This window comes from Oncorhynchus gorbuscha, linkage group LG24 (genome assembly GCF_021184085.1).
Source record: "Oncorhynchus gorbuscha isolate QuinsamMale2020 ecotype Even-year linkage group LG24, OgorEven_v1.0, whole genome shotgun sequence".
Lineage (NCBI taxonomy): Eukaryota > Metazoa > Chordata > Actinopteri > Salmoniformes > Salmonidae > Oncorhynchus > Oncorhynchus gorbuscha.
In genome coordinates, this window is record NC_060196.1 from 23,674,252 (window position 1) to 23,688,795 (window position 14,544).

The following is a 14,544-nucleotide window of genomic DNA, read 5'->3' on the forward strand; positions in this document are numbered from 1 at the left end:
ATGTAAATCTATGGCAGCACCCAAGAGGGCTTGAACTTTCTAGCTCTCCCTGTAGATTGTGGTGCCATACTGCCCCCATGAGTGACAGAACACTGAACCAATCACGGCACAACTAGAAGATTACCAACCCCTAAGCTCTGTATTTTCCACAGGCTGTCCCTACACCACAGAAAGTACTGAGATAGGTCCAAAATGCAGGTGTTTCAGCCTGCCTTACTCAAGAAAGCAAAAAAAGAGACCATGTTTGTATGCAGCTTTATTAACTCAATACATTTTGATAACTGATAACATGCAAAACAGACAACAAAAAAGTGCTCTGCCCCACCTGCCCTGAAATTTGCAAAAGGCCTATACAACCATGTATAGATTCTATAGATTCTGTCTAACGGATGTGCCCATTTAAGTCAGGACTGGCAGCCACTGTGAGTGTACCCATGTGTTTACCAGTCAAATTGACATGGTTAGCAGTGGCAAGTCCCTTCTATGGATTATATTTCTATGGCCGCAACGTAACAGCCTACTTACTCTGAGCGCAGAGAGTGTGGTTTGGAGGATGGATCAGACATTTTGGATAATGGCAGCAAGTCTTGTTATATAATATAGGGACATAAAACTGATTTGGCTATGCTTTTGTCTCCAGAGAGCATCTCTGTAGAGCCGAGCCCGTATACAGTACACCTACATTTAAAATCTAGAGCCTATTAAAGATCCTCAAGCCACACTGCACTCTTTCCACAGAAGGGGAACCCTCTTTAGCACCAGTTAGTGCTATCCGGGATGCTTGAGACATCCCTACCCTAAACTTAATCCTAAACCATACAACTTACCTAACCTTAACCATACCTCTAACCTTAACCCTTACAGTTTTAAAATGTCAACTTCAATGGGGTGACGTCAGAGTTGCGATGTCCCAAGGATACAGTTTAGACTTTTCCCTTTAGCCCAACAGCTGGCCATTTTCTTTATGTTCACATTTGTATTTTCCTATAGCCAGTGAAGGTCTATGTGTTTACTATGGGAGAAGGGCAGGGTACTCAGAAGTATGGCTTCCTATTGATAAGTAGGCAGAATGAAGACAGATGGCCTCCGAGCTTGGAGGCCTCGCTGCACGCTGTAGGGAGGAGGGTGTAGTCTGTCAGCTTCTGGAAGGCCTGTGGGGTGGGGGTGGAGAGAATACCGTTTTATTACAGCCACGTTTATGGGGAGAAGCTTCAGCCGATGTCCTTGACAGCTGGCTGACAAGCTTTTTGTGTTTAGCCTCCTGTTCATCTTGCGTTCCTTGATCTAACGTGCACATCATGAGATTATTTCATGGTGTATTGCAGCAGGGTGGAAAATTAATGCCTATATCATGGCACATTTGGGATTGAGTCGAGAGGGATTTTGCATTGAAAATAAAATTCTCTTATATGCCAAAGACCCAATACGGTGGATATAAAAAGTATAGCTTAGTAAAGTAGCCTAAAGACAGATGTTCACTCACAGGGACACTGTCAGGACACTCCTCAGTGGGCGGGTGAAGCAGGTAGTCCACTTTGGAGGGGCCCCTGACATAGACACAGTTAGCTGCTGCGCCCTCCGGGACCGTGAGCACTTCGTAGTGGTGATCAGTCAGCTGCTCCATCATCTACACAAACACAGAGGCAGTGCAAACAAAATTAGCATGACAGCAGCGGCCAGGGTCTGTTCACGTTTGAGTAGCCCACACAGGGAGAAGCTGAACTGGGCAAGATCCAATCATCTCTGGATGGGGACCAAATGGATCACATACACTTGGGTAATGTGAGCAAATAGGGCTTTAAAACAACACAATGACATTTTAAAAACAGCCCAACAAAGCTTGCTTTATCATTTACATTTTCATCTGAGCAGAGACAAATACTGGGCTGGAGAATTTTCAGTCGATCACTTGGCATGTCTGAATGGCAGTTTGTTGTGGCAAGCAGAATGTACAGTTGAAGTTAGAAGCTTACATACACCTTAGCCAACTACATTTATAATCAGTTTTTCACAATTCCTGACATTTAATCCTGGTAAACATTCCCTGTCTCAGGTCAGTTAGGATCACCACTTTATTTTAAGAATGGTAAAATGTCAGAATAATAGTAGAGGATGATTTATTTCAGCTTTTATTTCTTTCATCACATTCCCAGTAGGTCAGAGGTTTACATACACTCAATTAGTATTTAGTAGCATTGCCTTTAAATTGTTTAACTTGGGTCAAACATTTTGGGTAGCCTTCCACAAGCTTCCCACAATAAGTTGGGTGGATTTTGACCCATTCCTCCTGACAGAGCTGGTGTAACTGAGTCAGGTTTGTAGGCCTCCTTGCTCATATGCTTTTTCAGCTCTGCCCACAACTTTTCTATAGGACTGAGGTCAGGGCTTTGTGATGGCCACTCCAATACCTTGACTTTGTCCTTAAGCCATTTTGCCACACCTTTGCAAGTATGCTTGGGGTCATTATCCATTTAGAAGACCCATTTGCAACAAAGCTTTAACTTCCAGACTGATGTCTTGAGATGCTGCTTCAATATGTCCACATACTTTTCCTCCTCATGATGCCATCCATTTTGTGAAGTGCACCAGTCCCTCCTGCAGCAAAGCACCCCCACAACAAGATGCTGCCACCCCTGTGCTTCATGGTTGGGATTGGGTTCTTTGGCTGGCAAGCCTCCCCCTTTTTCCTCCAAACATAACGATGGTCATTATGGCCAAACATCAGACCAGAGGATATTCCTCCAAAAAGTTGCAAACCGTAGTCTGGCTTTTTTTATGACGGTTTTGGAGGACTGGCTTCTTCCTTGCAGAGTGGCCTTTCATGTTATGTCGATATAGGGCTCGTTTTACTGTGGATATAGATACTTTTGTACCCGTTTCCTCCAGCATCTTCACAGGGTCCTTTGCAGTTGTTCAGGGATTGATTCACACTTTTTGCACCAAAGTACATTCATCTCTAGGAGACAGAACGCGTCTCCTTCCCGAGCGGTATGACAGCTGCATGGTCCCATGGTTTCATACCATTGTTTGTACAGATGAACATGGTACCTTCAGGCGTTTGGAAATTGCTCTCAATGATGACCCAGACTTGGAGCTCTACAATTTTTTTTCCTAAGGTCTTTTGCTGATTTCTTTTGATTTTCCCATGATGTCAAGCAAAGAGGCACTGAGTTCGAAGGTAGACCTTGAAATACATCCACAGGTACACCTCCAATTGACTCAGATGATGTCAATTAGCCTATCAGAAGCTTCTAAAGCCATGATGTAATTTTCTGAAATTTTCCAAGCTGTTTAAAAGGCACAGTGAACTTACATGGAACCCAAACCGGCTGCGCGCGTGCACCATCGTGCATACATTTATTTTGTCCCCCCACACCAAACGAGATCATGACACGCAGGTTAAGATATAAAAACAAACTCTGAACCAATTACATTAATTTGGGGACAGGTTTTGAAAAGCATTAAATATTTATGGAAATTTAGCTAGCTAGCTTGCACTTGCTAACTAATTTGTCCTATTTAGCTAGCTTGCTGTTGCTAGCTAATTTGTCCTGGGACATAAACATTGAGTTGTTATTTTACCTGAAATGCACAAGGTCCTGTACTCCACCAATTAATCCACACATAAAACGGTCAACCGAATCGTTTCTAGTCATCTCTCCTCCTTCTTGGCCTTTTCTTCTCTTGACTTTATATTGCGATTGGCAACTTTCTAAATTAGGTGCATTACCGCTACTGACCTATTTCGTCTTTCAGTCACCCACGTGGGTATATACATCGAGTGTATGGCACGTGGGTACCTGCTTCTATAAACCAATGAGGAGATGGGAGAGGCAGGACTTGCAGCGCGCGATCAGCGTCACAAATAGAACTGACTTCTATTTTAACCTTGGCAACGCAGACACTCGTTGGCGTAATAATTTAATAATATAGATTTCTAAATTTATTTTTGCAATGCGAGCGGTGTAGTCAGCCTGTTAGTGTATGTAAACTTCTGACCCACTGGAATTGTGATACAGTGAATTATAAGTGAAATAATCTGTCTGTAAACAATTGTTGGAAAAATTACTTGTGTCATCATACAAAGTAGATGTCCTAACCGACTTGCAAAAAACTATAGTTTGTTAACAAGAAATGTGTGGAGTGGTTGAAAAACGAGTTAATGACTTCAACCTAAGTGTATGTAAACTTCGACTTCAACAGTACATGGATAGAGAGCTACTGTATATTAGTTCACCATCTTTCTCTCGGACACACACTCACCCGGAGGGTCTTCTTGGCCCCATCACTGTTGCTGATGATGATAGTATCAGGACCTCCCATAGAGCAGATGTTCTTTAGACGAGTTCCCTCACACACTGGCACCGTGGACACAGTGAAGTCCTACAATGAGGACAGAGATGGTAAGAGCATTAAGTGGCCTATAAAATGTTGTAGATTCTAAAATATTATTATTTTTGTGCACACAGGGACCCAAAGAAAAAGATTTTATCTTTGAATTACTTTTTTCCTTTTTAACATGATCATGTACTTGGACATCAAATCAAGTAATTCATCAGATAGATTAGATAATACTCTGTAAATATTGCATGCAAAGCAACACCAGGAAAGCAGACAGACGGCAGACAAACAACCCCCCGAAGACAATGGTGTAGTTTGCATGCCCCACCCGGAGTGATATTGAATATCGAAATCAAACAGATTATGGTATCGACTACTGTTATAAGTCCATTAAAATAAACAGACCTGACTGTGAAAATCTAATTTTGTCTAGTTTATGGGAGCATGGTAGAGAATGTAGTATGCATTTTCTTTGTACATTCATACTTCCCCATTCATCTCTTTCTACCCTCACACAAGTTGACTCACACGTGGACAGATATACACACACATAACTGCCATAAATGCACTTAGCAAGAGGAAGCCATCAATACTAATGGCGCTACTGTGGACCATGTCAAATCACAAGGGGCTTCCTGGTATGATCACCACCATCCCTGACCAATGGGACATAGCTTGCTCTTCCATCATTTGTCTTTGAGACATGAATCTCACAATACAATAGAACAATGGCCACCTGCTCATGTCTGCTGCAACACATGGGCTCTGTCCCAATTAGTATTTTCTAGATTCTTTATGTCCTCTTTGCTTGCCTCCTCAGAACACATTGGAGGAGAAGGTTGGAGGGTCTTTGGATCTTGTCCTCGCATGTGGTTTGAGAAAGGAATCGAGGAATCAAGCTATACTCACTCTGAAAGTGTCAGCCAGAACCTCAGCTCCTCTGTGGTTGGTGTGGGAGGAGATGCCCACAAAGAACTCCCTGCCAGTGAAGAGCACGTCGCTGCCCTCCAGCGTGGCCCCTACGGAGCCTCCCTCCTCTGCCCCCAACTCCACCACTGTCAGGTTCAGCTCCGACATCACCCTCCTCACCGCTTCAGCCTGAGGAAGAGAGGAGAAAGTGACAGGGAGGGAGAGAAAGAGAGGAGAGGTCAAACTGACTACTGCAACATTAATCTATCATTAAAACATAAATAACAACAATATAAATCAATAGTTGAGACAGAACTACAACACGTTTAATGGAATGATTCGCAAAACACACAAATCTCGTTCATTTTTGTTTAAAAAAGTCAGCGATACAGAGAAGTATTTTTCTCAGTTGTGGTCAGTGTTTACCTCTCTGCGTCTCTGCTGTTTGAATGGCCTGGTGATGAGTGCCGTGTCACCCTGTATCAGAGCTACATCCTCTATCCTCCAACTCTCTGGTAGCTCCGGGTCTGCAGGGATCTCTATGAGCTGCAGCCCCACCTTCTGTCTCAGCGCCCCCGTCAGCACCCCAAACTGACGCTGTGCCTTGGCCAAGTCCGTCGTGGTTTCCCCATTTTCGACCTTGTCGGTTTCCTCATTATCAACCTTCCCAAAGGTCTCTGGGATGCCCCGCACCACTGCGTGGGTGAAGCAGCCGTACGGCAACACGCTCGCCATGATGTGTGTGTGTGTGTGTGTGTGAGAAAGAGAGGGAGTGTGTGTGTGAAGGCGTGGGAGTACCCTGGCTTTGGGCTAGTATTGGTGTTCTGCCACTACAAGGCAGAACAGAAGTGTGTTTGCCACTAGATGAGTGGGTGACAATTGTTGTCAGAGTGTGTTTCCAACTGTTTGAGAAGCTGTGAGGTGTGATGGCAAGACCAGCTGGACACTAAAAGGATGTGATAGAGCGAATCAGCAGCTCTATGGGGAGTTTGTCATCCAGGCAGGAAAACACAGGAGAAAGTCTTCATCCCCGTTCTTCCACTCCAATACCAACTGCAAAGTTCCAGGGAGGTAAATATGAGTTTCAGTCTGATTGCTGTCTGAAAGTAAAAAAGAGGGAGACATTATTTAGGGCTTTTGATGAGAAGGATAAAGCACGTTAGTACATGCTTAGTGACTCATTAGATGAAAGTTCCTGTGATCACTTGTGTCTGCTCTACTGCACGCATTTCACTCTCTTCAACTGTAGGACATATAGTAGGCTACCCTCAGAAAGACAATGGTCTGTTTTGTGGTGCTGCTGGCATTGGACAGTTGGCATGAAAAAAAAAACAGTATAATCTCAAGTGTTCAGTGTCCACCATTTGCCATTGAATACTTGATTTAGTCCAACTAAATAATAATTATTCAATCATTTGTAATGTAACTTCTCTAACTTATTTCATAGACACTATTAATACAGATAACAGAGTGGACTGGAGAATGCTGACAAGAGCTGCATTGTTCAAGGGCAGATTATTTGAGCTCAACATTCTACAATGGTATTGCAATGGCAAATCAATCAGCTCGTTGGCTACAGTTTAGAGACACTCGCTGCTTTATTTTCATCCTGTTGTGAATCCCAGCGTCAATATTATATTTGCTTAAACGACTGCTCTCCCTGCTAGGCACACGAGTTTACTAAACCAGAATGTTGAGCAATTTCAGGTTGACCCCTCTTAACATTTTGACGCAACAAGTGTTTGCAGGATTGCGCCTATATGTTCAGATGCTACCTACATTTATGGTATTCTGGATAATTAATAGAAAATAGCCATTCACGGCAGAATTTGAGTAATTATCAGACAATAAACTAAAAGTGATGTCTCTCAATATTGATTTTTAGGACTGTAACCTACCTAAACCTCAAATCAAATGAATACAACTAGATTTAGGACTTTTTCTCAAATGCATTTCATTTTTTTATGCCTTTTTATCATCCCGTGCGAGCCATCTGCTGAGTAGCCAAACAAGTTCTTCAAAACGCATCTAACATGTTTGGCTGCAAGAGCTCATCACGCCCAGTGCAATGTTAAGATGTCTACTTTATTATTACTTTTACAGAGGTTAATCAAATTCAGTTATTCCGCCATGTCTTTAATCGTATGTCTATTTTATCAGTTTTTTCTTTCAATTTCCAAACCTATCCCGTTATTATCGTCTCTTCTATATTTCCCTTTACCCGTTTTACCCGGCGCCCTGTTCACCCCTTCACCCCCCCACTTCCCCTCCCCCATCCATCCTAATTCCCTCCGCTCAAGGAGAAAAGTAGGATATTAATCACGATAGATTTGCTTCTTACCTTGTATGAAAGTGCAGATCGAATAGAACTCAGCAACCAAAGTGCAACTCGCAACTGATTCGGACTTCTGTCACTTTAAGAAAGTACGTTTGACAGCTAATCTTCTCGTAAAATGTTGCCCAAACAAGTTGAAATGTTGCTGTAACGTAAACTCGTTCAATGCAGAACACAGATTGATTTCAAGTGGTTTTCGGAGAGATTATTGCACCGGATTCTTATTTTCTCCCTGATTCATTGTTTCCAAGTGTGCCACACCCCCGCTCCCTCGCCAATTTTGTATCCGCCCATTCTACAGATTAACGTCAACAGTTCTATCAATTCGCAATGTTAAATTGTATATAGTCACATTATCACTTCGCACGCTTTCGGAGCTTTTTTATAGACGCAATACGATTGACTGTTAAATTTTGTGTCTTTGTGTCTGTGTCTTGTTGGAGTCTAGTCTTTGTCTGCGAAAAATAATCCATTTCTTTCTGCAATATTGGTTATATACTTAACTGCGCAGTGGGTCCAAGAGAAAGATATGATGGAGTTACACAACATAGTCTGTCAACATGTATATTTGTCTTGGAGAATTAAGGACAAGTTTCTCATTTATTATCAATGCTAGTGGTTTATCTTACTTCCCCATGTTTGGCCTCAGATTGATAAACATGACTCTGTCTCAAATTTGAGATAATCATCTCTGGTTAAATGGTAAACACAAACAGACCCGCTAGTGACAGATGGACTGTGACCTGCAGACAGGACAGTGCAATGTTCGTCTAGCGACTGGCATATGTTACTGAAATCAAAACGGTCAAAACAGTCAACTACAGACTTGATTGCGAGTCAGAAGAAAATTATAATTTGATGACAAGAGAGAGAGACACACACACAAAGACAGAGAGCAATAGAGATATACACACACACAGAGGTCATAGACAGGATTAAGGAAGAACACCATCTGTCAGCCCATCTCCAGGCCTCACAAAACATCCCGTTGAAATACAGTGGAGGAGGATCAGTATTCTATGCATCAGCACTAGCATGAGCCAACTAGTTCAACCCTGTAACCTCCCTTCTGATAGCAAAGCATTTTCCAAAGGAAAACTAAAAAAACAAGCAGTTCTTATTGGACAAGTTCATGTAGTGCCTCCCTGTTTCACACTGTTTTCTCACATTTTGTGCTTAATGAACATGACCCTAGCCTATCTAATATTTATCCACAGTGGAGTGGGTTTCGGGAAGGCTGGCTGTACATGGTGTGTTTAATGACTGGTAAACAATTTATCCGGCCTTAGCCCGCCCCTATCACAAGACTCCTGTCACTTGACTATCCTCCCTGCTCACCTCACGGCACTCATTAGGGAGTTATGGATAACGCAGTTACTTCCTCTCTCTGTCTGTCTGACTGTCTGTCTCTTAGTTACTCTTTTTCTTTCTTAGTCATTCCCGGTCTGTCTGTCTGTCTGTCTGTCTGTCTGTCTGTCTGTCTGTCTGTCTGTCTGTCTGTCTGTCTGTCTGTCTGTCTGTCTGTCTGTCTGTCTGTCTGTCTGTCTGTCTGTCTGTCTGTCTGTCTGTCTGTCTGTCTCTTTATTATCTCATGCATAAATTGAATGCAAAAGCTTCTCTGCAAGAAATACGCTTGTGTAAAATGCATAATGTTATATTGTAGGTTTCACATACAGTGCATCCCCTCCACTCTTTTTACTGTGCCTTCTGTATCCACATCTGTGGGTGTAGACTTCATTATGGACATGATGTATAACTTCCCTTGCTATTTTTGATTCAGTACAATATAAATCACCACCACATTTAGTTGTTTTCTTAAAGGCAGGACCTCTGTAAATCCCCCTTTTAGACCGATTTTGACAAATTGTTAACACACCACACGGTTACCATCCAAATTCAATTAGGAGAGTTTTGGGTGGAGACCTTGACTCCCAATGTGTCTGGTTGGTCAGAAATAAAGAGGACCAGACATGGGGAGGTAGATTGAGGGAATTTACAACTGACCATTTGAGGACAATACAACTGACATCTGGTCACTTATTGCGTTATCAGAGAGGGAAATATCACAGTAGGAAAATACATGTAGTTGACTGGGAGAGAAAGACTGAGAGTTGGATGGATTTGATACTGACTTGGAAGGAAGGAAAGGGAAATTCAATTTGGGAGTAGAGCAAGGCTGAAGATATTAGGCAGGGGCGTTGACCAAAACAACAGAAGAGTTTGTGATATCTTCCAAAGTGCCAAAGGATCAACTTCTAGGACTTCTGCGATGTCTCATCCACAACTGTTTCTTCTTTTCCTGTGCTGTCTTCCTCTGGCAGGTATGTAAGAAAGGAGGATCATGCCTAGGAATACTCAATTAAATATGACAAAGTATTTTTGTTTAACAAGGACAATTGTCTTTTTTAGATTCGACCCATATCGCGATAGCAGGAGATAATAATGATACATTAGCCAGTCAGCCAAAAAGTTCAGGAGAAAAGCAATACCTCTAGTGCTGAGTTGTCTTTTTTCCCCTCCACCTTAAGTACAATGTTAGTGTTATACCCCCATTAGTGTGATGTACAGTGCCTTGCGAAAGTATTCGGCCCCCTTGAACTTTGCGACCTTTTGCCACATTTCAGGCTTCAAACATAAAGATATAAAACTGTATTTTTTGTGAAGAATCAACAACAAGTAGGACACAATCATGAAGTGGAACGACATTTATTGGATATTTCAAACTTTTTTAACAAATCAAAAACTGAAAAATTGGGCGTGCAAAATTATTCAGCCCCCTTAAGTTAATACTTTGTAGCGCCACCTTTTGCTGCGATTACAGCTGTAAGTCGCTTGGGGTATGTCTCTATCAGTTTTGCACATCGAGAGACTGACATTTTTTCCCATTCCTCCTTGCAAAACAGCTCGAGCTCAGTGAGGTTGGATGGAGAGCATTTGTGAACGGCAGTTTTCAGTTCTTTCCACAGATTCTCGATTGGATTCAGGTCTGGACTTTGACTTGGCCATTCTAACACCTGGATATGTTTATTTTTGAACCATTCCATTGTAGATTTTGCTTTATGTTTTGGATCATTGTCTTGTTGGAAGACTACAGTAGCTATGCCCAGAAGGAATCTGCTTCATCATCAGGCCGAATAGGTGAATCTGAGATCCTACACCATGATAAACAGTATGAGCCATTGTACTCGTCCTTCGTGGCGCTCTCCGCTCATTACATCACCACAGTCTGTGGACAAATCCCCAGAAACCAGTTGCTGTCAGTAGCAGCAGCCTGTAAAGTATTGTCTCAGGTCTTTTGCAGACTCCATCAGGTTGTCTTCCAGAATGGTCCTGTATTTGGCTCCATCCATCTTCCCATCAATTTTAACCATCTTCCCTGTCCCTGCTGAAGAAAAGCAGGCCCAAACCATGATGCTGCCACCACCATGTTTGACAGTGGGGATGGTGTGTTCAGGGTGATGAGCTGTGTTGCTTTTACGCCAAACATAACGTTTTGCATTGTTGCCAAAAAGTTCAATTTTGGTTTCATCTGACCAGAGCACCTTCTTCCACATGTTTGGTGTGTCTCCCAGGTGGCTTGTGGCAAACTTTAAACGACACTTTTTATGGATATCTTTAAGAAATGGCTTTCTTCTTGCCACTCTTCCATAAAGGCCAGATTTGTGCAATATACGACTGATTGTTGTCCTATGGACAGAGTCTCCCACCTCAGCTGTAGATCTCTGCAGTTCATCCAGAGTGATCATGGGCCTCTTGGCTGCATCTCTGATCAGTCTTCTCCTTGTATGAGCTGAAAGTTTAGAGGGACGGCCAGGTCTTGGTAGATTTGCAGTGGTCTGATTCTCCTTCCATTTCAATATTATCGCTTGCACAGTGCTCCTTGGGATGTGTAAAGCTTGGGAAATCTTTTTGTATCCAAATCCGGCTTTAAACTTCTTCACAACAGTATCTCGGACCTGCCTGGTGTATTCCTTGTTCTTCATGATGCTCTCTGCGCTTTTAACGGACCTCTGAGACTATCACAGTGCAGGTGCATTTATACGGAGACTTGATTACACACAGGTGGATTGTATTTATCATCATTAGTCATTTAGCTCAACATTGGATCATTCAGAGATCCTCACTGAACTTCTCGAGAGAGTTTGCTGCACTGAAAGTAAAGGGGCTGAATAATTTTGCACGCCCAATTTTTCAGTTTTTGATTTGTTAAAAAAGTTTGAAATATCCAATAAATGTCGTTCCACTTCATGATTGTGTCCCACTTGTTGTTGATTCTTCACAAAAAAATACAGTTTTATATCTTTATGTTTGAAGCCTGAAATGTGGCAAAAGGTCGCAAAGTTCAAGGGGGCCGAATACTTTCGCAAGGCACTGTTTATCTTATAATTGATACATAACCTTAATGTATGTTGCTCCCCTTCCTTCTTAGCACCTCTGTGTTGTTACACATGTGTGTTTCCTGCCATCTCTCCCATGGACTGCCTCAAGTTCCCCCAGGAGTGTCCTGCTGGACAGCGCTGCCTAGCTAGCACTGCAGTGGGGACGCGAGGTGAGTGCAGACTGTGGGTGTTTGTGTGTGTATATACATTCTTGCCTTTCTACTAGATATTCAAAAGACTAGCTAAAAATGTCAACTGTCACCACTATCTCTCGTTAGCTCCCTAATTCCTGTGATGCCAGGAAATGTTCTAAAAGAAAATAGCCCGTGCGCTCAGTGGGTGGGATACAGGATTCTGTGTGCCTCTGAGGATATGAGGAGGATAAGAGGAAAGGGAATGCTCTGAAAACACAGACAATGTCTTTCTTGTTAAAGAGTTTTTGTAACATAACTCAATGGAGGTCAGTAATTTGCAGTAGTTGAATGTATTGTGTTTAACACCTTTCTAAATGCAGAGCTGGTGTGGCCTATCTGCTGACTCCTGGTGGGCCAATTGTTTTAGCCTCTTAGGACGACAGTAGTATGTCACAATGCCTGTCAGTCTAGCATTTACACTGTCATCTCCTCTTGCCTCTATTTCAGTCAGTGCACTGACAAATAGGCCTACACGTACTGAAGTGAAATAAAGTATACTGTACTGTATGGATCCAACTCCAAGTCTGGGTTAACTGACTATTAGTAGTGCTAAACTCATTCTGTGTTTTGAGTACTATTGGTATTACCCTTCTCTCCCATCTGCAGGCTCCCTGCGTCTGGTCCTGTATGAGAAGAGCTGTGCCATTCCCTCCCAATGTGGTCTGTCTGGGGAGAAACATACTGCAGGCCTGAACTTCACCTACCACAACAACTGCTGTGACACTGACCTGTGCAACGGGGCTATAGCCCATGCTGCCCCCATCTGGAGGGGAGGTGCACTGTGCATCCTGCCTATTCTCTCTCTCATACATGGCTGATATACTGATTTATTGCATGTTATATGAAAATGCACAATCGTACAATAACATGCACAACCTATATATGTCATGGCGTGAATCCCACTAACCAAAACAATCTTAGTATAGACATACACAGTGTGACAAACTGACAGTGCCTCATTTACATGAGCTGCTTACAGACAATAGCCACACACACACACACACACACACACACACACACACACACACACACACACACACACACACACACACACACACACACACACACACACACACACACACACACACACACACACACACACACACACACACACACACACACACACACACACACACACACTATTTTAATGACAACGTAACTAGAGACAAAACATAATGTTGATGAAAATGGTACTTTGTTAAGAACCTTTGTTTAAATAAGGGTTAGCTTTGTAATGTTTAGACTTTTCAACTGTGCTATATTTAACATTAACATTGGAAAATGACTGGCAGCAATTAATAAACAGACAATCAAAACAAAACAATTGTGTTTTTAATGTATTATTATAATGTCGATCTCTTTATGTGACTTAAGAAATGACTGTGTCTTTTCAGGGTGATTGAAACATACAAAAGAAGTTAAAAAGTAATGTCAGTCTCATACTAAGTTGATTGACATCCTCTGTAGAGATCTAATGAAATGTCATTGATTCAATGTCCACAACGTGATCTAGGTTAAATGCAACTGCCTTTGATTGAAATAGAAGGTGAAGATAAGGGAGGAAACATGTTGAAGAAAGAATACATTAAAAGTAGGAAGAACATTTAAAAAAACATTTAAAATGTGTTCAAATGACGATGAGTTTGAGTAGGAGGAAAGACAACATTAAAGAAGAATAGAACTGCGTTCCTTCACACGGTTCCAACACCATCCTCAAGACACCACGGTGGTAGGCCTGATCAGTGACAATGACGAGTCAGCCTACAGGAAGGTAAAGCACCTGGCTGCATGGTACGCTGACAACAACCTGGCCCGCAATGCAAAGAAAACCAAGGAGCTCATTGTGGATTACAGGAAGTCTAAAAGCTGCAGCCACGCCCCAGTTCCCATTGATGGCACTGAGGTGGAGCGTGTGCCCAGCTTCAAATTCCTGGGTGTCTACATCTCCGAGGACCTCTCCTGGACCCTCAACACCTCAACCCTGGTCAAAAAGGCGCAGCAGCGCCTGTACTTTTTGAGGAGGCTGAAGAAGTCCCACCTGTCTCCCAAGATCCTGGTGAACTTTTACCGCTGCACGGTCGAGAGCATTCTGACTAACTGCGCCACAGTGTGGTTAGGCGGATGCTCCGTGGCTGACCGGAAGGCCCTGCAACGGGTGGTGAAAACTGCCCAGCACATCACTGATGCCCAGCTCTCTGCCGTCGTAGACCTCCAGCGCAAGCGGTGTCTGTGTAGGGCGCGCGATATCATCAGGTCCCTTCACATCCATGCCACAAACTGTTTGCCCTCCTACCATCAGGCAGGCGGTTCAGGTCTCTACGCTGCCACACTAGCAGGCTCAAGAACAGTTTCTTTCCAGCTACTGTAACCCTGATTAACTCTGTGG

The 14,544-nt window shown here is 42.8% G+C and overlaps 2 protein-coding genes across 2 annotated transcripts; one reads left to right on the plus strand and one right to left on the minus strand.

Annotated features, from left to right (window-relative positions):
- Positions 1–237: 237 nt before the first annotated feature.
- Positions 238–7,863, minus strand: LOC124012641 (N(G),N(G)-dimethylarginine dimethylaminohydrolase 2-like). The gene is made up of 6 exons (XM_046326484.1): positions 7,592–7,863; positions 5,677–6,350; positions 5,251–5,439; positions 4,264–4,383; positions 1,484–1,627; positions 238–1,151 (listed from the first exon to the last, which is right to left on the minus strand). The coding sequence occupies exons 2-6, from the start codon at positions 5,983–5,985 to the stop codon at positions 1,035–1,037; spliced, it is 879 nt and encodes a 292-aa protein (XP_046182440.1). The 5' UTR covers positions 5,986–6,350; positions 7,592–7,863; the 3' UTR covers positions 238–1,034.
- Positions 7,864–9,519: 1,656 nt separating this feature from the next.
- Positions 9,520–13,223, plus strand: LOC124013209 (prostate stem cell antigen-like). Its single transcript, XM_046327451.1, has 3 exons — positions 9,520–9,906; positions 12,015–12,134; positions 12,765–13,223. The coding sequence occupies exons 1-3, from the start codon at positions 9,855–9,857 to the stop codon at positions 12,974–12,976; spliced, it is 384 nt and encodes a 127-aa protein (XP_046183407.1). The 5' UTR covers positions 9,520–9,854; the 3' UTR covers positions 12,977–13,223.
- Positions 13,224–14,544: the final 1,321 nt, after the last annotated feature.